The 27,378-nt window shown below is 47.4% G+C and overlaps 1 protein-coding gene across 1 annotated transcript in view; it reads left to right on the top strand.

Moving 5' to 3' along the window:
• TC2N (tandem C2 domains, nuclear) overlaps nt 1-27,378 on the top strand; it is a 78,243-nt gene that overhangs the window by 43,269 nt on the left and 7,596 nt on the right. Inside the window, exons 7-10 of the mRNA XM_089663828.1 lie at nt 1,748-1,864; nt 6,907-7,098; nt 18,162-18,276; nt 22,812-23,011. Coding sequence (XP_089519954.1) covers nt 1,748-1,864; nt 6,907-7,098; nt 18,162-18,276; nt 22,812-23,011 — 624 coding nt within the window. The remainder of the gene's footprint in view (nt 1-1,747; nt 1,865-6,906; nt 7,099-18,161; nt 18,277-22,811; nt 23,012-27,378) is intronic.

Here is a 27,378-nt window from a genome sequence, read left to right as displayed (position 1 = left end):
CCACTGTGAAACATGGCGGAGGGAGCATCATGGTGTGGGGCTGCTTTGCTGCCTCAGGGCCTGGACGGATTGTTGTCATTGATGGGAAAATGAATTCCAGAGTTTATCAAGACATTTTACAGGAAAACGTACGACCATCTGTCCGCCAACTGAAGCTCTGCAGAGGATGGGTGATGCAACAGGACAATGACCCAAAGCATACAAGTCATTCAACAAAACAATGGCTGCAACAGCACAGAATACGCCTTCTGGAGTGGCCCAGTCAGAGTCCTGACCTCAACCCAATTGAAATGCTGTGGCATGACCTTAAGAGAGCGATTCACACCAGACATCCCAAGAATATTGCTACACTGAAACAGTTTTGTGAAGAGGAGTGGTCCAAAATTACTCCAGATCGTTGTGCAGGTCTGATCTGCAACTACAGGAAACGTTTGGTTGAGGTTATTGCTGCCAAAGGAGGGTCAACCAGTTATTAAGTCCAAAGGTTCACATACTTTTTCCTCCCTGCACTGTGAATGTTTACATGTTATGTGCAATTAAACCATGGCAACATCTAATGTTTGTGTAGTATTATGTTCAGCAGACTGTGTTCTTCTATTGTTGTGACTTAGATGACGTTCAGAGCACATTTTATGCCCAATTCATGCAAAACTCCACGTAATCCCAAGGGGTTCACATACTTTTTCTTGCAACTGTATATATACATAGATACACACACACACATATATATATACATAGATACATACACACACACATATATATATACATAGATACATACACACACACACATATATATATATATATACATAGATACATACACACACACACATATATATATACATAGATACATACACACACACATATATATATATATATATACATAGATACATACACACACACACATATATATATATATAGATACATACACACACACACATATATATATACATAGATACATACACACACACACATACATATATATATATATACATAGATACATACACACACACATATATATATACATAGATACACACACACACACATATATATATACATAGATACATACACACACATATATATATATATATATGTATATATATTTTTTTTTATTTCTTGTTAACAGTTAAAAAGACTGTCATTCCCAATGTTGGACAATACAAACAGGAGATCTAGTGCATGTTATGTATGTACTCCATGAGTATCTTTGGCATTCGACAATTCTGGGTGTGTCCGATGCCTGTGCCCCCCCCCCCGTCAGGTGCCATGGTCCTATTCACCAACCCCTGATCTTGAAGTGATGTTGGGTTGGAGGATGGGACACACGCATTCATTATTCCCAGGTATGCTGAATTCCAAGGTTGTTAGTGCATCTAAATCCGCTCGTACATCTAACAGTCCCCCCCCCCCCCCAGACTGACAATGCTGCTATCCAACAGTGCCCTCTGTGCTCCTTAATCCAGAGTGGGGGCACTCTAATACAGGAGGTGTGTTACTGGCCAGATCACCAGTGAAAACAGAGGGGGGGGGGGAGAAAAAGAAAACTAATGCACCCACCACATCTAAGAATCAGTGAGCTGCAATATGTGACATTTTATGTGTTGGGTTTAATATCGCTTTAATCCTCCCTCATAGGGACTTCAGATATTCAAATGTGTGATTGCTTTTATTTTGAGATGTAAATATTTTCAGGTTCCATGTTGGGATATTGAACCCGAATTTTCATTTTTCTGTTCCTTTTTTTTTTTAGCTGAAAGACCTTTACTGGCCGTCGAGCTGCGGGGATTCTCCTAACATCGTCATTAAAGGCACCATTACCCTCCCCAAAGCCGTCCACTTCAAATCCTCTGCGAAGGAAGCCGCTCTGGTGAGTGCTGGCTGAAGGGTGTCATTAGGGACCGGCCACGTTGAAGGATTTCCTTCCCGCTGACATGCCGGATAATTGCTCGTGTAATTACATCGATTTATCTGGGATCAGACGGGTCGGTGTGCCGGGGCTGCTTCTCAGGGGCAGAGCAGCGCTGAATATTGTAGCCGCTTTACACACCTGTAGGGGTTGGAGTGAGATACGTGTGAGATCCGTGTTCCGATCCGTGTGAGATCTGTGTGAGATCCATGTTCCGATCCATGTGAGATCCATGTTAGATCCGTGTTCCCATCCATGGTGGACTATGAAACACGATGCAGACGTATCAGCCATGGCGGCCAGTAGATATGTGTGATTTGTTTTGTTATGAATCGAAATTCGGATGAAAATTTAGTGATTTGGAAATCCGGATGTATCCAAATCTCTGAATCAATGGTGGACTATGAAACATGATGCAAAAAAGTATCGGCCATGGCAGTCAGTAGATATGTGTGATTTGTTTCATAGTTCTCCACTGATTCAGAGATTTGGATACAAGTATCAGCCATGGCGGTCAGTAGATATGTGTGATTTGTTTCATAGTTCTCCATTGATTCAGAGATTTGGATACAAGTATCAGCCATGGCAGTCAGTAGATATGTGTGATTTGTTTCATAGTTCTCCATTGATTCAGAGATTTGGATACAAGTATCAGCCATGGCGGTCAGTAGATATGTGTGATTTGTTTCATAGTTCTCCACTGATTCAGAGATTTGGATACAAGTATCAGCCATGGCGGTCAGTAGATATGGGTGATTCGTTCTGTTATGGATCGAAATTCAGATGTATCCAAATCTCTGAATCAATGGTGAACTATGAAACACAATGCAAAAGTATCAGCCATGGTGGTCAGTAGATATGTGCGATTCGTTTTGTTATGAATCAAAATTCGGATGAAATTTTAGTGATTTGAAAATCTGGATGTATCCAAATCTCTTGCATCATGTCTCATAGTTCACCATTGGTTCAGAGATTTGGATACATCCAGATTTTCAAATCACTAAAATTTTCATCCGAATTTCGATTCATAACAAAATTTAGACAGGACCCAATTCACCTACCAGCATGTCTTTGGAGTGTGGGAGGAAACCGGAGTACCCGGAGGAAACCCACGCAGGCACAGGGAGAACATGCAAACTCTAGGCATGTGGTACTGTGGTTACCAGCCCCCTCCTTTCCTGAATGAGCACAATAAGTGATCGGTACCAATCGCTCACTGTGTTCATTCATACCTGAAGTATTGTGGGTTTTTTTTGGGGGGGGGGGCCTGCCAGGGTGGATGTATGGGGCCCAGTGAATTCTAACAGCAGCCCTTCCCCCATTGTGTTGTCAGCCCAGTAAGAGATTTAGGAACTTTTGGCTACTCAACATACTACTTTGTACCCAGGGGCGGACTGACCATTTGGAAACTCAGGCACTGCCCGAGGACCCGGGGTCAGTAAGGGGCCCCATGAGATGCCCCTGGTACCTTTTTCATAGGCTTTTTTGAGTTTGGGCAAGGACACAGGGGCCCCATGATCCCCTATTGCCTGGGGGCCCCATGAGTTGTCAGTCCCCCTCTGTTTGTACCTGCAACAAGAAGGATAACACATGAGGAAATATGCGTGTGTTGCAGAAATGTACTGAACATGTTTTTTTCTCTGACATACAGTTTGAGTTGAATGAGAATATGCAGCCAGGAGTTCACATTAGCCAACTAGATACATAACAAATGCCACAACTGCCATCCTGGGCTTACCACCAAATTCATTCACCTAACTAGTTTCTTTTTTGTCCGTTTCAATGTTTTTATTAAAGTTGTAAACAGTAGAATAACAATACAGCAGTAGGCCTTTCATTTATTTATTTATTTATTGAGTTTATATAGTGCCAAAGGGTTTGCTCAGCGCTGTACAATAGAGGGGGGGACAATACATGAAACAGTACAGTAACATCAAACAGCACACAAGGGGTAAGAGGGCCCTACTCTTTGGAGCTTACAATCTAGGAGGGAGGGGGTAGAGGTACAGGAGGAAACGGCTGTGGGGGGTGGAGTGGTAGGAGGAGGGAAGGGCAGCTGCTGTTAGGTGAGGGTGGGGTAGGCTTCCCTGAAGAGGTGGGTTTTCAGGGAGCGCCTGAAGGTGAGGAGGGAAGGTGACAGTCTGATGGATTGGGGTAGTGAGTTCCAGAGGATGGGGGAGGACCTTGGAGAAGTCTTGCAGTCGTGCGTGGGAGGAGGAGACCAGGGAGCAGGATAGAAGGAGGTCCAGTGAAGAGCGAAGGGTACGGGTAGGGTGGTACCTGGGAATCAGGTTGGTGAGGTAGTTAGGGGCAGTGTTGTGAATGGCCTTATAGGTCAGGGTGAGCAATTTGAATTTAATGCGTTGGGCAATGGGGAGCCAGTGGAGGGAGAGGCAGAGGGGGGTGGCAGAGGTGGAGCGGCTGGTGAGGTGGATGAGTCTGGCCGCTGAGTTCAGGATGGTCTGAAGCGGGGAGAGCCTGCACTGGGGTAGGCCGGTGAGGAGGGAGTTGCAGTAGTCCAGGCGTGAGATAATCAGGGAGTGTACGAGTAGTTTAGCGGTGTCTGGGGTAAGGAAGGAGCGTATCTTGGAGATGTTCCGGAGGTGGAGCCTGCATGTGTTTGTAAGTGATTTGACATGAGGTTGAAAGGAAAGGTTTGAGTCCAGAATGACGCCAAGGACTTTGGCTTGCTGGGCGGGATTGATGGTGGTGTTGTTGGTGGTGATGGAAAGGATGGGGGGGGGGGGGGGCACGGGAAGGGGGAAAGACGAGAAGCTCAGTTTTGGAGAGGTTGAGCTTGAGGAAATGGAGCGACATCCAGTCAGAGATGTCGTTTAGGAGGTGAGTGATGCGGGCGGAGAATGTGGGGGTGAGGTGAGGGGTGGAGAGGTAAATTTGAGTATCATCAGCGTAGAGGTGGTAGTTGAAGTCGTGGGAGTGTATGAGTTTGCCAAGGGAGGAGGTGTAGATGGAGAAGAGAAGGGGTCCAAGGACAGAGCCCTGGGGGACCCCAACAGAGAGGGGGAGGGAAGAGGAGGTGGCGCCGTTGTAGGAAACGCTGAAGGAGCGTTGGGATAGATAGGACGAGAACCAGGAGAGGGCGGTGTCTCTGATGCCAAGGGAGAGTAGTTTATTAAGGAGGAGGGGGTGGTCGACTGTGTCAAAGGCCGCGGAGAGGTCTAGGAGAAGGAGGACAGAGTAGTCGCCTTTGGCTTTGGCGGTTAGTATGACAAATTCAAATAAAATCCCACAACGCAGGCGCGACACATGAAAGATATATACACAATTGAAGCACACATGGTGAATAGAGTAAACCAGGGGTGTCAAACTGGTGTCCCTCCAGCAGTTGCAAAACTACAAGTCCCATCATGCCTCTGCCTTTGGGAGTCATGCTTGTAACCAGGGCAACCATGGGGCCCCATACAGCCGACCGGACAGGGCCACCCCCCCCCAAAAAACAAAAACAAAAAAAAAAAACACAGTTTACTATACTTCAGTTATGAATGAACACAGCAAGTGATCAGTACTGATCGCTCGTTATGTTCATTCAGGAAAGGAAGGGGCTGTTAAATGTGACATATTTACTGGAATCTTCCCCCACTCTCCATTCAGAAGGATCCTATTGTCCCAATGCCTGTAGCTGCTGGTGGGAAGGAAAGGAGGGTAGCCGGCAGCACTATGGGGGGTGCGGGGGGGCCTGGGCAGCAGGGGAGAACATTGGGTGCACAAGGAGGGTGATGAGGGGCAATTACTGGAACTGATCCCCTTTTTGGCTTGCTCTGCAGCAGTTGAAAGCCAACAGGAGGGAGAGAAGTCAGCTTTCAGCTGCTGCAGAAAGAGCCATACAGGGGATCAGTTCCAGTAATTGCCCCTCCGCTGTTCTGAGCTCCCTCCCTGCCTACATCCAATTCACCCCCCCTGCTGGCCTGGGCCCCCTACAGGAGGACTGGTGGTACCCCCTTAACCACGGCCCTGCTTGTAACTGTCAGTCTTGCAATGCCTCATGGGACTTGTAGTTTGGCAACAGCTGGAGGGCTGCGAGGAGTAAACTTAAAGAGATTGAGATACACCGTCATATAATCGAACAAAGAAAGTCAAGTAAAAAAAAAATGGAGAGGTTGATAAGTAAAGTTCAGTAGGCCGGAGCAAGGTACCCGCTTTATTCCGTATCGGGAAATATTGTAGGCACAATATGACCCATCGTGATGGCTTACCAACATATCTTCAAGGGGAGAGAAGAAAATAAAAGACAAAAACGTGGATGGGGGGGGAGGGAAAGCACTGCAGCCCACCCAAGCACTAAGCCCAACCACAATAGCAAAGGTTATTAGGACAGGGATTGTACGTAGTTTCTCCACAGGTTCCAGACCCTCTCAAACCTTGCAGAAGCATCATGTAAAACACTAACTATCTTTCCATTGATCATTATCCACGATAGTTTTTATTTCATCACCACTAAATCCACCACTGGGCTCTTCCAAGTGGTCACAATGGCTATTTTGGCCCCTAGGAACATAAAATATATCAAGGTCTGAGTAGATCTAAAGACCTCTTCCATGGCTTCATGGAGTAGCGCAACCAAGGTCTGAGTAGATCTGGAGACCTCTTCCATGGCTTCATGGAGTAGCGCAACCAAGGTCTGAGTAGATCTGGAGACCTCTTCCATGGCTTCATGGAGTAGCGCAACCAAGGTCTGAGTAGATCTAGAGACCTCTTCCGTGGCTTCATGGAGTAGCGCAACCAAGGTCTGAGTAGATCTGGAGACCTCTTCCATGGCTTCATGGAGTCACGCAACCAAGGTCCGAGTAGATCTGGAGACCTCTTCCGTGGCTTCATGGAGTCACGCAACCAAGGTCCGAGTAGATCTGGAGACCTCTTCCATGGCTTCATGGAGTAGCGCAACCAAGGTCCGAGTAGATCTGGAGACCTCTTCCATGGCCTCATGGAGTAGCGCAACCAACTAGTTATCTTTCTTTGTATGAATTTACAATCTTTCTTTGCAGGACATGGAGTTTATGGAGACATTCGTGTTCGCTATTAAGTTACAAACCCTACAGAAAGTGAGGCTGGTCTTCAAGGTCCTCAGCTTGACGCCACGAAAGAGAACGATCAGCAAGTGTTCGATATCACTGCGGGACCTCAGCGAGAAGGAGACCGACCACTGGCTGGATGTTGTCCCTTCTTCCAAAGTGTCGGTGAGCAAAACTTAGACAGCACCAGTCTACACTGGGCCACCATTCTCTTCTTTACAATGACTTGTATGAAACATTGGTTTGCAGGTTTTATAAAAGTTTGGGGGAAAGACGGTGTGAAATCCCAAACGGTTTTCTTTAGCAAACGGTTTCTATGAAATATTTCCACCGCGACTAAAGGAGGCGCATAAAAATCCTCACAAATGTCCCTGTTCAATGAACAGCATACATGACGATGGTTGTTACAAAGATGGAGATCTGCTGTAGGCCTCATTCACATTGGATGTCTGCCCAGCTTCTCTGAGCGCTTTTTCTCCTGGCTGCTTAAAAAAGGTGCCCAAAACCATGTTTTGAAAACACGTTTAGGAACGTCAAGCGCTTCGACGTTCATTTATTCCATTCGCCTGAATCGTAATTTTTTTTCTGGCCATTCAAATGAATGAATGAATGATTGCTCAAGCAATAAATGTGTCCAGTGTTAAAGATGACGTGTAAAGGCTAAAGCTGGCCATAGACCGCGTGATTTTCTTCTCGTTTATTCCTACATCAACACAGACAGTTTGAATCTCGAGCGGTTCAGCAGGGACCGGAACCTTCTATGGGTAGCTGATTGTGCCCAAGTCGATCCGTCGATCGATTTGGGTGTACCCAGTATGTCGGATTTTTCCTGCGATTATTGTCAGTGGTTATAAATAATCTCTGTGTGTTCTCCTGTCCCCCCGCCCCTCCGCCAGGAGAACACACAGCGATTATTGCTAGCCGCTATAGCCACTGACAATAATCCGACATACTGGTTATACCCAAATCGATCAATGGATCGACTTGAGTACAATCAGCTGCCCATAGAAGGTTCCAGTCTCAGCCGGTCCCTGCTGAACCGCTCGAGATTAAAACAGTCTATGGCTTAAGTTCACAGGATTTTGCAGGTAAAAATATTGTGCGCTTATTATTGTTTTATACTTGAGCCTGCAGAGCATTGCACCCATCATCAATGGATGACAGGTGCAATGTCAGGCTCCTGCTCTCTGCTCATATCTCTGTACAGGCAGACAGTGACTCAGCTACAGGAACGGTCAGTGAACTACAAGGGCGCTGATCAGTATTCAATGGGAACTACAAGCCATCTGTCGCAGTGGCAGACAGGACTTGTAGTTTTTTCAATCACAGATTCCAGTGAAGGAATGATGCAGATGTGTGGGCAGAACACTCAGCATATGGGTCCCGGTTTCAGGAGAGCTTGTTCCGGCTCTGGTTGGCTTGCACATAACAAGCCAATAAAAAGTCCTGAAAGATCAACCATAATGAACAGAGTAAGATGCAGCTTCAGCCTGACTCCTCCCAGGCAACATCCACTGACACATTTCACCCTGCCTACAAGGCTTAACCACTTCCAGTCCGGACACTTCCCCCCCTTCCAGTCCGGACACTTTCACCCCCTTCCAGTCCGGACACTTCCCCCCCTTCCAGTCCGGACACTTTCGCCCCCTTCCAGTCCGGACACTTTCCCCCCCTTCCAGTCCGGACACTTTCACTCCCTTCCAGTCCAGACGCTTTCCCCCCCTTCTAGTCCGGACACTTTCACCCCCTTCCAGTCCGGACACTTTCCCCCCCTTCCAGTCCGGACGCTTTCCCCCCCTTCCAGTCCGGACACTTTCCCCCCCTTCCAGTCCGGACGCTTTCCCCCCTTCCAGTCCGGACACTTCCCCCCCTTCCAGTCCGGACACTTTCCCCCCTTCCAGTCCGGACACTTTCCCCCCCTTCCAGTCCGGACGCTTTCCCCCCTTCCAGTCCGGACGCTTTCCCCCCTTCCAGTCCGGACACTTTCCCCCCTTCCAGTCCGGACGCTTTCCCCCCCTTCCAGTCCGGACGCTTTCCCCCCTTCCAGTCCGGACGCTTTCCCCCCTTCCAGTCCGGACACTTTCCCCCCCTTCCAGTCCGGACACTTTCCCCCCCTTCCAGTCCAGACGCTTTCCCCCCCTTCCAGTCCGGACACTTTTACCCCCTTCCTGTCCAGGCCAATTTTCAGCTTTCAGCGCTATCACATTTTGAATGACAATTGCGCAGTTATGCAACACTGTACCCATATGAATTTTTTTTAGCATTTTTTTGAGACCGATAAAACTTTAGTTTGGTGGTATTTATTCACCGCTGGGATTTTTATTTTTTTTTGCTATATAAATGAAAAAGCCAAAAATTTTGAAAAAAGGTGTTTTTCTTATACAATTTTGCAAATAAATAATCTTTCTTCATAAATCTTGGCCAACATTTATTCAGTTATCTTTTTAGTAAAAAAAAATAACCCAAATTAGTTTATAAGCAAAATTTATAATTTTTCTAATAATTTTTTTTACATTTTTATTTTATTTATTTATATTATTATTTATGTTTTGGGTTTTTTTTGTTTTTTTTTTTAACATACTGTCACCATAGCAATACAATATCACCATGATGACACTGTACTACTTGTGGGGGGTGATGATTTTTTTTACACTGATTGCTTTTACACCCATAAAGGCTGCAAAAGCAATCATTTCTCCTTCTCTCTGGCTGCATTCTTGCAACCATTGAGAAATACTGTGAGAGCTGTGATTGGTCACAGCTTGTCACATGGTACAAGGCTGTTGTGAATGGCCCTGTACCATGTGACCTCTGTGATCATTCACAGATTTCACACGTAGTAAGCAATGATGTCAGAAGTGACATCTTGCTTACTACTGTTCATGTGATCACTGATTGGCCAATTAGTGATCATGTAAGGGTGTGGGGGAACTGCTGTCTGTGTGGCATCGTGTACCCTCTGAATCCTTCAATCACATGGTCGGGACCTCACACAGGGAGCGTGCACAATCCAAATTGGTGGGTACCGTTTATGAACCTGCACTGCCACCGACCGGCCATTTATATACAGCGGCCGGACGGCAAGTGGTTAAACCCCGCACACACGATGAGAACATCGAACAAATTATTGTATTTTTTTTTTTGCATGCTAGTCTCATATCAAAGAGGTTACTAAATTTACACAAATTCTTGTAGGACAGAATAAAAATTTGGAAGTGATATAATTGTATTGTATTTTCAGACAAAAACAGTACTGAGTAAATGATAATCGTACGATCTGGTATCATACGAGAAAAATGAACGTGCCTGTCCCGTCTAATCATTTTGCAGGAAAACTGTGTACCAATGATGAGATTATTATTCTTCCCCCCCCCACACACCCAAAAATTTCACCCAAGGCATACACCTTGATTGCCTCGCGGTAAATACGCCCCAACATATGATGCTGAGCCTCCATGATGAAAAGAACTAAAGACAAATGAGTAAAATGGGCAGACAGGAGATAGGCAGGAGAATCAAGTGCTAGATGATGCTGTGTCCTCCATCCAGCATGTGAGGCGAGACTTGCTGCAGCTTCTAATGCACATTGTGGGGAGCTCACAGTATGCAGTGAAATCAGAGTGAGCCATTTCAGTCCAGGAGATGAGCCGGTACAACTGTGCAAGACTGAAGGCCGGAGGTTGAATTTAAAAACAGTTTCTCATTATTGCTAGTTTAGTTTAGAAGGACAGAAAGACTTTCATGAGAATGTATCTCAGCAAAAGTCTCACTAATGCATTCCTATTATTATTATACAGGATTTATATATTATTATTATACAGGATTTATATATTATTATTATACAGGATTTATATATTATTATTATACAGGATTTATATATTATTATTATACAGGATTTATGGCGCCAACAGTTTGCTCAGCGCTTTACAATATAATGGGAGACAATACAGCAACAATACAGTTCAATACAAGAGGGATAGGAGGACCTGATCCTGGGAGCTTACAATCTAGGAGGGAGGGGCTAGTGGTACAAAAGGTAGTAACTGTGGGGGATGGACTGGTTGGAAGAGTAGAAGATTCCATTATTAGCTGAGGGCAGGATAGGCTTCCCTGAAGAGATCGGTTTTCAGAGATTGAAAAGTGAGCAGAGTAGGCGATAGTCTGATAAATTGGGGTAGAGAGTTCCAGAGGATGGGGGAAGCTGTGGAGAAGTCCTGGAGATGAGCATGGGAGGATGAGACAAGGGAGCTAGAGAGCAGGAGGTCGTGGGAGGAGCGGAGAGTACGGTTTAGGTGATATTTGGAGACAAGATTGGTGATGTAATTTGGGGCAGAGTTATAAATGGCTTTATATGTTATTGTTAATGTTTTGAATTTTATCCGTTCGGCAATCAGAAGCCAGTGGAGGGATTGGCAGAGAGGGGTGGAGGACACTGAATGGAGGCCAGTGGAGGGATTGGCAGAGAGGGGTGGAGGACACTGAATGGAGGCCAGTGGAGGGATTGGCAGAGAGGGGTGGAGGACACGGAGTGGAGGCCAGTGGAGGGATTGGCAGAGAGGGATGGAGAACACTGAGTGGAGGCCAGTGGAGGGACTGGCAGAGAGGGGTGGAGGACACTGAGTGGAGGCCAGTGGAGGGATTGGCAGAGGGGGTGGAGGACACTGAGTGGAGGCCAGTGGAGGGATTGGCAGAGAAGGGTGGAGGACACTGAGTGGAGGTCAGTGGAGGGATTGGCAGAGAGGGGTGGAGGACACTGAGTGGAGGTTAGTGGAGGGATTGGCAGAGAGGGGTGGAGGACACTGAATGGAGGCCAGTGGAGGGATTGGCAGAGAGGGGTGGAGGACACTGAATGGAAGCCAGTGGAGGGATTTGCAGAGAGGGGTGGAGGACACTGAATGGAGGCCAGTGGAGGGATTGGCAGAGAGGGGTGGAGGACACTGAGTGGAGGCCAGTGGAGGGATTGGCAGAGAGGGGTGGAGGACACTGAATGGAGGCCAGTGGAGGGATTGGCAGAGAGGGGTGGAGGACACTGAGTGGAGGCCAGTGGAGGGATTGGCAGAGAGGGATGGCAGATACAGAACGGTTAGTAAGGTGGATGAGTCTGGCAGCAGCATTCATGATAGACTGGAGGGGGGATAGCCTGCGGTGAGGTCGGCCAATGAGGAGGGAGTTACAATAGTCAAGGCGGGATATAACAAGAGAGTGATTAAGTTGCTTCGTGGTTTCCGAGGTTAGGAACGGGCGTATCTTGGAGATTTATCTCAGTGAAAATCTCTGATGCATTCCTGTAACATATGTCATTCTATAGATCCATGTTTATCCTCTCAGGTGTGACATACATGGAACATATTGGTATTCTCAGCCTCTCTGGTGTGACGTCAGTAGAAGGCGTTCGATCTGCCAGAGGAGGAATCTTTGAAGTTTCGGGGTTGTGTGTACACAGGTTTATTCTCAGGGACCATGTGAAGTTCCAGACGTGGCAGGTGTTTGCACAGCTCAGGGAACACGCAGTCTCATGCCGGAATTTTACAATAACATAACTCGGAGCTAATGGATATATAATTGTTTGTTCTTTTTATTGTTCTCTATGACCTTTCACAGACACTCGCCTTATCTCCCGCACTAAGTAAATGTAAATACAGCAGCTGTGGAGCCAATACCGGGCCTACAATTCCTAATCCCCAGCGCATGTTCGGCGAGGACACATCGGAAACATTTTGTAACATTTGCCTTCATCAAAATATTTTTCTCAAGGAGTCTGATCATTGCCCACATACAGTATTGCTGCCCCCAATACATGCAGTACAGGCGTACCTCGGTTTACGGAACTCTCGGTTTACAAATGAAAATCCATTGAAAATAATGCCTCGGTTTACAAATTTTTTTTCGCAATACGAAGCAAGTTTCCCCAGGATGCATTGCTCCTGGAAGGTTTATAACACCGGCCCCGTGCCTTTAAAGTGCACTTTTTAAAGAGTTTTGAACAGATAAGACTTTTTTTTTTTTACTTTTTTTTGAACTCCGGAACGGATTAATTGGTTTTCAATGCATGTACAATTTTTTTTTTGCAATACGAAGCAAGTTTTCCCAGGATGCACTGCGCCTGGGAGGTTTATAGTGCCCGCCCCGTGCCTTTAAAGTGCACTTTTTAAAGAGTTTTGAACAGATATAACTTTTTTTTAATTTTTTTTTGACCTCTGGAATGGATTAATTGGTTTTCAATGCACTTACAAGTTTTCCCAAAATGCATTGCACCTGGAAGGTTTATAGTGCCGGCCCCGTGCATGCTGGAGTCTGCGAGTAGCATGTGGTGTCGAGTGTGGAGGTGTTGGAGCGGTTTTTAAATCGAGAGAGATTTGTAGTCATTCTGGAAATCATGTCCCTGTACAGTATTTATGCCTTTAAAGTGAACTTAATAAAGAGTTTTGAACAGATAAAAGACTTTTTCTTTACTTTTTTCTGACCTCCGGAACGGATTAATTGGTTTTCAATGCATTTACGAATTTTTTTTCACAATATGAAGCAAGTTTCTCCAGGATGAATTGCGCCTGGGAAGTTTATAGTGCTGGCCCCGTGCATGCTGGAGTCTGCGAGTAGCATGTGGTGTCGAGTGTGGAGGTGTTGGAGTGGTTTTTGCATCAAGATTTGTAGCCATTCTGGAAATCATGCCCCTGTACAGTATTTATGCCTTTAAAGTGCACTTTATAAAGAGTTTTGAACAGATAAAATACTTTTAACTTTTTTTCTGACCTCCGGAACGGATTAATTTGTTTTCAGTGCATTTACAAATTTTTTTTTCGCAATACGTAGCAAGTTTCTCCAGGATGAATTGCGCCTGGAAGGTTTATAGCGCCGGCACCGTGCATGCTGGAGTCTGTGGGTAGCACGTGGCGTCGAGTGTGGAGGTGTTGGAGCCATTCTGGAAATTTTTTATCATGTCCCTGTACAGTATTTATGCCTTTAAAGTGCACTTTTTAAAGAGTTTTGAACAGATAAAATCCTTTTTTTTTACTTTTTTCTGACCTGAAAATTGGTTTTCAATGCATTCCTATGGGAAACCACATTTCGGTTTACAAATTTTTTGCAATTCGAAATGTCCTGGAGAACGCATTAAATTCGTAAACCGAGGTACGTCTGTATATAAAATAAACTAAACACAGAGGATAATATGTATCATTTGATTACAATATTATTTCCATACTTAACCCCTCGCCCTCCAGAGGATTTCCCCCCCTTCCTAACCAGGCAATTTTTTGCGATTCAGTGTTGCATTACTTTAACAGACAATTACACTGTCATGCAACGCTGTACATAAATGGAATGTACGTCCTTTTTTCCCCACAAATAGAGTTTTCTTTGGGTGGTATTTGATCACCTGTGCATTTTTTATTTTTTGCGCTATAAACAAAAAAAAGACCGAAAATTTAGAAAAAAAAAAAAACCCAAAACATTATTTTTGACTTTTTGCTATAAAACATAACCAGTAAAAAAAAAAAAGTAAAAATCAAATTTTGTCATAAATTTAGGGAAAAATGTATTCTGCTCCGTGTCTTTGCTGAAAAAAAATACCAATACATGTAAATTAATTGGTTTACGTGAAAGTTATGGCATCTACAAATGGTATATATACTGGATTTTTTTATATACACTAGTAATGGCGGCGATCAGCGACTTATAGCGGGACTGCGGCGGGCATTCTGACACTGGGGGGGGGAATTACTGTCACTGACATCACCAGTGACACCAATACAGTGATCAGTGCTAATAAAAAGCACTGACAGTGTACTAATGGCACTGGGCAGGAAGGGGTTAACATCTGGGGCAATCAAAACTGTGCGCTGTTTAACATAATGTGCTGTGTGTGTTTTACTTGGGAGACATGCTGCTGTGTACTTCTCTGCTGTGCAGCATGTCCTTGCTGGCAGTAAAGAGATCTGTGTTGTTTACACACAGGTCCAGGGGTGGACTGACAACTCATGGGGCCCCCGGGCAATAGGGGATCATGGGGCCCCTGTGTCCTTGCCCAAACTCGAAAAAGCCTATGAAAAAGGTACCAGGGGCATCTCATGGGGCCCCCTACTGACCCCGGGCAGTGCCCGAGTTTCCAAATGGTCAGTCCGCCCCTGCTCATGGGGCCCCCGGGCAATAGGGGATCATGGGGCCCCTGTGTCCTTGCCCACACTCAAAGCACACCCAAAAAAGCCTATAAAAAGGTACCAGGGGCATTTCATGGGGCCCCCTACTGACCCCGGGCCCTTGGGCAGTGCCCAAGCGCCCGAATGGTCAGTCTGCCCTGCACAGGTCTCTCCTTTGTCAGTGTTATTCGGAGATCGCCGGGTGCCGGTTCGGAATCTCAGGACGGGACCCGGTGATTGACATCTATAGCCGCCAATGGCGGTGCGGGTAGGCCCCCTACCTAGAAACGCAAATCACGTATATATACACACACACACACGTGATTTTGCACAGCCCTGCCAACCCTGTAGCAGTATTTCTGCTATAGGGCGGAGGGAAAGCGGGTTAAAGCAGAGTTCCACCCAAAAGTGGAAGCACCCTTTTTCTGCCTCCTCCACCCCCTCCACTGCCAGGTACCTGGTTTTGGGCGTCCCCGCCCACAGCCCTCTGGGACACTTTAAAGGTCCCAGAGGACTGCTGCCCATTCACAAAGCACAGGGCTGTAGTAAACTGGCTGTGAAGCCGCAAGGCTTCACTGCTGGTTTCCCTTAGTCAAGATGGTGGCGCCAGCACCCGACAGCCGACTGGAGAATCGGCTTGGGGTGAGGACACCGCTGGATCCCTGGACAGGTAAGTGCCCTAGTATTGAAAAGTCAGCAGCTACAGGATTTGATCAGGGATAGGCAACCTTAGCAATCCAGCTGTGGTGAAACTACAAATCCCATCATGTTACCCTTCTCGGAGTCATGCCTATGGCTGTCTTGCCACAGCTGGAGTGCCAAGGTTGCCTACCCCTGTGGGCAGAGATGAACAGGTCTACCATAGCTGTGCACCAGCAAGGTAACGTGACCTTCCCTCTCTTCCCTGTGTGGAATGGTGCTCTCAGACAATACAGTGTATTTGGGGGTTGGGTGAGGACTATTGACCACTTCCCATCCGGCCCATGTAGATAAAACGGCCAGTTGCGAGCGCTGCCGAAGCGGGTTGACGTTTCTAAACGTCCCCCTGCATCCATTGCCTGTGCACGCTCCCTGGGAACACAGATCGTTGTACGGGACCGCTGTGTGAGGTCCCAATCATGTGATCACTGATTGGCTAATCAGTGATCACATGCAGAGTAGTAAACAAGATTTTTGAGCTATATTCATTTCCAGCACAGATTTACTTTATTATATTTACATATTTATTGATTGATTGATTTAATAATTTATTAGATTTTTTTGAGGATTTTTTGAAGATTGGTATAGGAAGTATATTTAATTTTTATATACACATTTTTATGGTGTTATTTAATATAATTTAATTAAATTTAACGATTAGTATAATCTGGTGGAGCGCGACACACATGAAATTTATCATTAAACAAGATGTCACTTCTGACATCATTGCTTACTACGTGTGAAATCTGTGAATGATCACAGAGGTCACATGGTACAGAGCCATTTACAACAGCCTTGTACCATGTGACAAGCTGTGACCAATCACAGCTCACACAGTATTTCTCAATGGCTGCAGGAATGCAGCCAGAGAGAAGGAGAAATGATTGCTTTTACAGCCTTTATGGGCGTAAAAGTAATCAGTGTAAAAAAAGAAAAAATATATATTCATCACCCATCACAAGTAGTACAGTGTCACCATGGTGACACTGTACTGCTAGGGTGACGGTATGTTAAAAAAAAAAAAAAAAAACAGATAGTATAAAAAAATAAAATAAAAATGTAAAAAAATGTTTTTGAAAAATTATAATTTTTGGTTATAAACTTAATTTGGGTTATTTTTTTTTTACTAAAAAGATAGATGAATACATTTTGGCCAAGATTTATGAAGAAAGATTTATTTGCAAAATTTTATAAGAAAACCGCTTTTTTTTTTTCAAAATGTTTGGACTTTTTCATTTAGATAGCAAAAAAATAAAAATTCCAGTGGTGAATAAATACCACCAAAAGAAAGCTCTATCTCTCTAAAAAAAGAAAAAAAAATGCTAAAAAATTCATATGGGTACAGTGTTGCATGACCGCGCAATTGTCATCCAAAGTGTGATAGCGCTGAAAGCTGAAAATTGGCCTGGACTGGAAGGGGGGGAAAGTGTCCGGACTGGAAGGGGGGGAAAGTGTCCGGACTGGAAGGAGGGGAAAGTGTCCGGACTGGAAGGGGGGGAAAGTGTCCGGACTGGAAGGGGGGGAAAGTGTCCGGACTGGAAGGGGGGGAAAGTGTCCGGACTGGAAGGAGGGGAAAGTGTCCGGACTGGAAGGGGGTGAAAGTGTCCGAACTGGAAGGGGGTGAAAGTGTCCGGACTGGAAGGGGGTGAAAGTGTCCGGACTGGAAGGAGGGGAAAGTGTCCGGACTGGAAGGGGGTGAAAGTGTCCGAACTGGAAGGGAGTGAAAGTGTCCGGACTGGAAGGGGGTGAAAGTGTCTGGACTGGAAGGGGGAGAAAGTGTCTGGACTGGAAGGGGGTGAAAGTGTCTGGACTGGAAGGGGGTGAAAGTGTCTGGACTGGAAGGGGGTGAAAGTGTCTGGACTGGAAGGGGGTGAAAGTGTCCGGACTGGAAGGGGGTGAAAGCGTCCGGACTGGAAGGGGGGGAAAGTGTCCGGACTGGAAGGGGGGGAATTGGCCCTAGTATGTGTATGTATGAATGTAAGTTAGGGACCTTAGATTGTACACCCCTTGAGGGTTAGGGACCTTAGATTGTACGCCCCCTGAGGGTTAGGGACCTTAGATTGTACACCCCTTGAGGGTTAGGGACCTTAGATTGTACGCCCCTTGAGGGTTAGGGACCTTAGATTGTACGCCCCCTGAGGGTTAGGGACCTTAGATTGTACGCCCCTTGAGGGTTAGGGACCTTAGATTGTACGCCCCTTGAGGGTTAGGGACCTTAGATTGTACGCCCCTTGAGGGTTAGGGACCTTAGATTGTACGCCCCTTGAGGGTTAGGGACTGATGTGAATGTATAATATATATGTAAAGTGCTGCGTAAATTGACGGCGCTATATAAGTACCTGAAATAAATAAGAATTATCATTTGATTCCCTGTCTGGTTTGTCCTCTCTACAGTCTTGCCAAGCGGAGCTCCAGATCGGGACATGTTTCCAGGCCATAAACAACCGCATTCAGCTCCAGATTCTCAAAGCTCAGAACCTGCCCAGCTCCCTGACACCGCTCTCTATAAGTACGTATGTTCTTCTTAAACGTAAAGTCAGTGGGCTCTTTATCTACCACTTTTGATGAAGTCCGCTGGACTGGATACACATGGCTTCAGGCCAGAGGCGTCCCTAGGGTTGGTGTCAGGGGTGTATCTACCTCAAGGCAAACAAGGCATTTGCCTAGGGCGGCAATTTTCAGGGGGGGGGGGCAGCACTGTCACTCGGAAGGAGGGACACACACGACATGGGGACCTGGTGGGTTCTGAGAGAGACTGCGGGTTTCATGATGGTGTATGCACAGCCTGACTCTTGTTCCCAGGGGGTGTCCAGAGCTGTGAAGGCGGGTGTCTTCTTCTGTCTTGCCGTGGCAGATGGTGGCTGGGGTATGGGGGGCAGTGGTAGTGGAAGACCCTCCATGCAGGGGGGGGGGTGCTGATTTTGTGTTGCCTAGGGCAGCACAAAACCTAAATACAACACTGGTTGGTGTCACCCATCCACAGAGGAAGGAACGGTGCCGGTGTAGCAGTAAAATGAGTATCCCGTGAAGATATGTATCCCCTGAAGTAACTGCACATGTGCCGGGTGCAGGTCGAAGAATCCGATCTCCTACTTTAGCACAGAGCCGGCAATCGGCTTCTTCGGCCTGAAACCGGCACATGCACAGTTGCTTCAGGGGATACTCACTGTGCCGACATCCTGCTCCTGCACCCCCTGTGATGGTGTCACCAGGGGTGGACTGGCAACTCATGGGGCCCCCGGGCAACAGGGGATCATGGGGCCCCTGTGTCCTCGCCCACACTCAAACTACACCCAAAACAGCCTATGAAAGGTACCAGGGGCATCACATGGGGCCCCCAACTGACCCTGGGCCCTCGGGCAGTGACTGAGCGCCGGAATGGTCAGTCCGCCCCTGGGTGTCACCCAGTGTGGCCCGCACCCCCCTAGGGATGCCACTGGTTCTGGCTACAGAAAATCATCCCCTGGCTGAGATGTCGGGGTGGCATTTTTCTCCATTCCAATTGAATAGCTAATCACAGCCTGAATCCTGCAAACAATGTTTGGCTTCCATGCTGAACCTCCTCAAATCACTTGCATGGGTGCTAAACCATTGTTTGATACAATGGATCAGCTACATCATTTAGGAAATAATTTTTTCTTCAGCTTTAAAAAGGGAAAAAAAAGCTTAACAATAAGTCGTGACTGATTGCTTCAGGTTCAATTCATCTTCAAATATACAGCAGAAACCTTGTTCAGCTCACCCTACTTCCCCTTCCCAGCAGTGATTTGGCCACCTTCCAGCCTTTTTATATCTAATGTAAACAAAGAGCAAATACACAGAAAAAGAGGGGAGAGTCGAACATGGAGGTCTGACTGAGGATGAATTGCTCCACACTGCCTGCGGCTACGTAGGTCAGTGAGGGCTCTTTTAATCATTCACTCATTTAGACCTCTTTCACACCAGTAAAAAGATGCCGTTGGGCTGTCCCCTAACACACAAAACACGGGGGTGACACTCGACACACGGGGATGACACACGACACACAGGGATGACACACAACACATGGGGATGACACACAACACACGGAGATGACACACAACACACGGGGATGACACACAACACACGGGGGTGACACACAACACACGGGGGTGACACACAACACACGGGGGTGACACACAACACACGGGGATGACACACAACACACGGGGATGACACACAACACACGGGGATGACACACAAAACACGGGGGTGACACACGACACACGGGGATGACACACGGGGATGACACTCGACACACGGGGGTGACACTCGACACACGGGGGTGACACACAAAACACGGGGGTGACACTCGACACACGGGGATGACACACAACACAAGGGGATGACACACAACACACGGAGATGACACACAACACACGGGGATGACACACAACACACGGGGATGACACACAACACATGGGGATGACACACAACACACACGGGGGTGACACACAACACACGGGGATGACACACAACACACGGGGATGACACACAAAACACGGGGGTGACACACGACACACGGGGATGACACACAACACACGGGGATGACACACAACACACAGGGGTGACACACAAAACATGGGGGTGACACTCGACACACGGGGATGACACACGACACACGGGGATGACACACGACACACGGGGATGACACACGACACACGGGGATGACACACAACACACGGGGATGACACACGACACACGGGGGGTGACACATGACACATGGAGATGACACATGACACACGGACGGGGGTGACACACAACACACGGAAATGACACACAACACACGGGGATGACACACAACACACGGGGGTGACATACAACACACGGAGATGACACACAACACACAAGGATGACACACAACACACGGGGATGACACACAACACACACGGGGGTGACACACAACACACGGGGATGACACACAACACACGGGGATGACACACAAAACACAGGGGTGACACACGACACACGGGGATGACACACGACACACGGGGATGACACACGACACACAGGGGTGACACACAAAACACGGGGGTGACACTCGACACACGGGGATGACACACGACACACGGGGATGACACACAACACACACGGGGATGACACACAACACACAGGGATGACACACAACACACGGGGGTGACACACGACACACGGAGATGACACATGACACACGGACGGGGGTGACACACAACACACCCAGCAGTGATTTGGCCACCTTCCAGCCTTTTTATATCTAATGTAAACAAAGAGCAAATACACAGAAAAAGAGGGGAGAGTCGAACATGGAGGTCTGACTGAGGATGAATTGCTCCACACTGCCTGCGGCTACGTAGGTCAGTGAGGGCTCTTTTAATCATTCACTCATTTAGACCTCTTTCACACCAGTAAAAAGATGCCGTTGGGCTGTCCCCTAACACACAAAACACGGGGGTGACACTCGACACACGGGGATGACACACGACACACAGGGATGACACACAACACATGGGGATGACACACAACATACGGAGATGACACACAACACACGGGGATGACACTCGACACACGGGGGTGACACACAAAACACGGGGGTGACACTCGACACACGGGGATGACACACAACACAAGGGGATGACACACAACACACGGAGATGACACACAACACACGGGGATGACACACAACACACGGGGATGACACACAACACACGGGGATGACACACAACACACACGGGGGTGACACACAACACACGGGGATGACACACAACACACGGGGATGACAAACAAAACACGGGGGTGACACACGACACACGGGGATGACACACGACACACGGGGATGACACACAACACACAGGGGTGACACACAAAACACAGGGGTGACACTCGACACACGGGGATGACACACGACACACGGGGATGACACACAAAACACGGGGGTGACACACGACACACGGGGATGACACACAACACACGGGGACGACACACAAAACACGGGGGTGACACACGACACACGGGGATGACACACAACACACGGGGGTGACACTCGACACACGGGGATGACACACAACACAAGGGGATGACACACAACACACGGAGATGACACACAACACACGGGGATGACACACAACACACGGGGATGACACACAACACACGGGGATGACACACAACACACACGGGGGTGACACACAACACACGGGGATGACACACAACACACGGGGATGACACACAACACACGGGGATGACAAACAAAACACGGGGGTGACACACGACACACGGGGATGACACACGGGGATGACACACAACACACAGGGGTGACACACAAAACACAGGGGTGACACTCGACACACGGGGATGACACACGACACACGGGGATGACACACGGGGATGACACACAAAACACGGGGGTGACACACGACACACAAGGATGACACACGACACACGGGGATGACACACAACACACAGGGGTGACACACAAAACACGGGGGTGACACTCGACACACGGGGATGACACACGGGGATGACACACGACACACGGGGATGACACACAACACACGGGGGTGACACACGACACACGGAGATGACACACGACACACGGGGATGACACACGACACACAACACACGGGGATGACACACAACACACGGGGGTGGCACACAACACACGGGGATGACACACAACACACGGGGATGACACACAACACACGGGGATGACACACAACACACGGGGGTGACACACAACACACGGGGGTGACACACAACACACGGGGATGACACACAACACACGGACGGGGGTGACACACAACACACGGGGATGACACACAACACACACGGGGATGACACACAACACACGGACGGGGGTGACACACAACACACGGACGGGGGTGACACACAACACACGGACGGGGGTGACACACAACACACGGGGATGACACACAACACACACGGGGATGACACACAACACACGGGGAATTTTAGCCCAGAGATAAAAGTGTATGGCAACAGTTGCAGCGCACACACCAGTAACCTCCACGGCTTTCCCTGCCGTTCCTTCAGGTTTCTTTGTCAAGGCGGAGATGTTCAGTACAGAGGGGCTCCTGTACAAGAAGAAAACGCGATCGCTAAAGCCGTCGAATGGACAAGTGAACTGGGGGGAGACCATGCTGTTCCCATTGACGCAGAAAGAAGAAGGGATTAACTTTCTTATCAAACTGTATAGCCGGAGTTCCGTCAGAAGGAAACATTTCATTGGTCAGGTAATGGGAAAGTTAACAACAGACTGCATCTCAAAGATAATTGGAATCAGGGGCGGACTGACAACTCATGGGGCCCCTGGCCAATAGGGGATCATGGGGCCCCTGTGTCCTTGCCCAAACTCAAATCACATCTAAAAATGTCTATGAAAGGTACCAGGGGCATCTCATGGGGCCCCCTACTGACCCCGGGCCCTCGGGCAGAGCCCGAGTTCCCAAATGGTCAGTCCGCCCCTGATTGGAATGGTTATCAGTATTGTAGATAAAGCTGGAGGGGAGTCTCTGGAGGATTGTTCATTGTCAGCTGACCAGAGAAATCTCTGTGGGTTCGTTCACACCTGGGAATGCACCCTGCCTGCGATTATATGGGAGAACTCCGGCGGGGGTTCCAGTGATATGGTGCAATAGGCAGCCCAACTGAAAGGAATATGAGGCTGCTGGATCACGCAGCGATCACATGTGAGCGATCAGCCATGGATGCAGACTGCCTGCGTCCATGGCCAATCACTTGCATGTGATTGCTGCACGTCATTAACCTGGAACAACTGTGCAGCCAATGAGATCGGGACGGACTACTAACCTTCATACTTGTTTTAGGTGAGTGACTCTTAGTAGTGAAAGATGACGGCAATGGATCTTGTATCTGATAGGCTGGCTTCACACCTATGTACTGAAACAAGGCTTCATTCACAAGGGTGTACTGAAGAGTACACCCATGCAAAAGGGTCAGATTTGCCCACACGGGACGCACCGGCATTCCTTGCATCCCAAATTGTACTTCAATGGTTTTTATTAGTTTTAAACAAAGAAGGTGTTAGGGGTGTGGGGGGGGGGGACATATTTAAGACTTAGACAGGTGAGGCTGGAATTCTACTTTAAAGAGTTGTAAAAAAAATAAAAGTCAGCAGCTATAAAAACTGTAGCTGCCGACTTAAAAAAAACAGCCACTTACCTGTCCGTCGATCCTGCGGTGTCCTCCCCGCAACCCTGTTTACTGGCTGTCCGGTGTTGCCAGCGCTGGCATGCATGAGTAGCGATGCGCTTTCTGAATGGTCCCGTAGTCTGCTGGGACCTGTCACCTGTCTCAAATGACTGCGGAGGGGGGGGGCAACTTCCGCTTACCTACATTGGGGTCTCCAACCTTTCCAAGCAAAGTGCCAGTTTACTGTCCTTCAGACTTTGGGGGGGGGGGGGGGGAACTGTGGCCATTGGGAGTGGAAAACATCCTGACATCAGTGAGAATAGACAATGCCCCATCTTTGATGTCAGTGGGAAAAATTGCAATCCATTGTTTGCAGTGGGAGGAACTGTGTCCTGTTGATGTTATTGAGAGGAATTGTACCCTATAGTTGGTGTCATTGGGAGGAGTTGTACCCTATAGTTGGTGTCATTGGGAGGAATTGTACCCTATGGTTGGTGTCATTGGGAGGAGTTGTACCCTATAGTTGGTGTCATTGGGAGGAATTGTACCCTATAGTTGGTGTCATTGGGAGGAGTTGTACCCTATAGTTGGTGTCATTGGGAGGAGTTGTACCCTATAGTTGGTGTCATTGGGAGGAGTTGTACCCTATAGTTGGTGTCATTGGGAGGAGTTGTACCCTATAGTTGGTGTCATTGGGAGGAGTTGTACCCTATAGTTGGTGTCATTGGGAGGAGTTGTACCCTATAGTTGGTGTCATTGGGAGGAGTTGTACCCTATAGTGGGTGTCATTGGGAGGAGTTGTACCCTATAGTTGGTGTCATTGGGAGGAGTTGTACCCTATAGTTGGTGTCATTGGGAGGAGTTGTACCCTATAGTTGGTGTCATTGGGAGGAGTTGTACCCTATAGTTGGTGTCATTGGGAGGAGTTGTACCCTATAGTTGGTGTCATTGGGAGGAGTTGTACCCTATAGTTGGTGTCATTGGGAGGAGTTGTACCCTATAGTTGGTGTCATTGGGAGGAGTTGTACCCTATAGTTGGTGTCATTGGGAGGAGTTGTACCCTATAGTTGGTGTCATTGGGAGGAGTTGTACCCTATAGTTGGTGTCATTGGGAGGAGTTGTACCCTATAGTTGGTGTCATTGGGAGGAGTTGTACCCTATAGTTGGTGTCATTGGGAGGAGTTGTACCCTATAGTTGGTGTCATTGGGAGGAGTTGTACCCTATAGTTGGTGTCATTGGGAGGAGTTGTACCCTATAGTTGGTGTCATTGGGAGGAATTGTACCCTATAGTTGGTGTCATTGGGAGGAATTGTACCCTATAGTTGGTGTCATTGGGAGGAATTGTGTCCCATAGTTGGTGTCATTGGAAGGAATTGTGCCCCATCATTGGTATCCTTGAAAGGAATTGTGCCCCATCGTTGGTATCCTTGGAAGGAATTGTGCCCCATCGTTGGTATCCTTGGAAGGAATTGTGCCCCATCGTTGGTGTCAGTGGGGGGGAATTATGCCTTATTGTTGGTATCAGCAGGGGTATATTTAACAAAAGACAAACAAGGCATTTGCCTAGGGCGGTATTTTTTCAGGGAGGCAGTGGCATTTTTCAGGGGGCAGCAGTGCCCCCCGAAAGAAGGGATGGAAGAAAGGACGCACACAGCATGGGCACCAGGTGGGATCTGAGAGAGGCTGCGGGCAGCTTGATGGTGTATGCAGAGCCTGACTCTCGTTCCCGGGGATGTCCGGAGCTGTGAAGTTGAGTGTCTTCTTTCTCGCCAGGGTGGGGGTGGGGGGTTGCCAGTGTATGGGGGGCGGTGGTAGTGGAAGGTTCTCTCGGGTGGGGTGTTGTTGGTCAATGTCAGGCTCTTATCGTGGGGGAGGGGGGGTTTGTCAGTGTCAGGATCTCTCCATGGGGGCAGACGATTTTTGGGTTGCCTAGGGCAGCATGAAACCTAAATACACCACTGGGCATCAGTGGATGAAATAGTGAAGAAGCAAGCAAAGGACTGCATCCGGCACCCGGGCCGCAGTTTGGAGACCACTTGCCTAGCTGATCACAGTGGGAGTGGGTACCTGTCACTTTTGGGTACCCCCTTCCCCGATTCCTAAAGGGGCCAATCAGGGGTGGACTGACAACTCATGAGGTCCCCGGGCAATAGGGGATCATGGGGCCCCTGTGTCCTCGCCCACACTCCAACCACACCCAAAAAAGCCTATGAAAGGTACCAGGGGCATCTCATGGGGCCCCCTACTGACCCCAGGCCCTCGGGCAGTGCCCGAATGGTCAGTCCGCCCCTGGAGCCAATCCTTAACGGGGAGCGAGGGGGGCAGTCCTTAAAGCAGAACTCCCCCTTTTGGGTGGAGCTCCATTTTAAGTAAAAGCAGCAGAAATGTAAAAATTGCTCTGCTGTTTAATGGGGTGTACAGGTATGAGAGCTGTTGGCAGGGATTAATCACACGCAATGGCCATTGAATTTAGTAGAGTAATTATACCAGCAAAAAATAACCCGCGTGCGTCATAAATTCTGGCAAGGAGGTTATTTGCTTTGCTTTTAGAGGAAAAAAAAAAAGAAGAAAAGAAAAAAACCCACAACATTGCAAATTTCCCCTCTTCCCTCTCCAGCAACAAAACTTTCTTTCATAGAACATGCACAAAGCGCTCAGCTATCGAACCAGGATGATTGTTTTACATTTCTTCTAAAAAAAGGAAAAAAGACAGGATTTTCCAGGAGAAGGAAATGTCACTTGTATAAATTACAGGAGGGGCAGATGCAGCTTTCACTCTCCTAAATGTAACCCATTCATCCATTGTGCTACTTAAATACAACTTAATGTTAAATGGTCGGTGTGACTGTGAGGATTGGTTTACACCGGGGACAATACCATGAAACAGGATACCACATCGGGGGAAACTGAGGCATTGTAAGGGATGCAAAAGGATACTGAATGGAGGTGACTTCGTGTGCGAGAAACAACGTGTACAGATTGTGTGGCAAACTGGTGTTCGGTTTTGAAATCTGCTGACATTTGGGTTCACCGGTCCAAAAAGTCTGTGGAATTCCAAATTGTATTTCAATGGTTTTTATTAGTTTTAAACAAGGAAGGACATAATCAAAAGGGCCGCCTACGCAAGGGCTATCAATGGCACATAAAATGTAACCGGAACAATCCCACATGGAAGAAAAATATATTTGAAGTACTACAATTTTGGCCATATTCAAGATAGATAGATAGATAGATAGATAGATAGATAGATAGATAGATAGATAATAGATAGATAGATAATAGATAGATAGATAGATAGATAGATAATAGATAGATAGATAGATAGATAGATAATAGATAGATAATAGATTAATAGATAGATAATAGATAGATAGATAGATAATAGATAGATAATAGATAGATAGATAGATAGATAGATAGATAGATAGATAGATAGATAGATAATAG

The sequence above is a fragment of the Staurois parvus genome, unplaced genomic scaffold (assembly GCF_062004578.1).
Source record: "Staurois parvus isolate SC_StPar_1 unplaced genomic scaffold, SC_StPar_1.0 ptg001780l, whole genome shotgun sequence".
Taxonomy (NCBI): domain Eukaryota; kingdom Metazoa; phylum Chordata; class Amphibia; order Anura; family Ranidae; genus Staurois; species Staurois parvus.
Note: the sequence above shows the minus strand (reverse complement) of the source record. Positions and strands in the feature narration are given on the sequence as shown.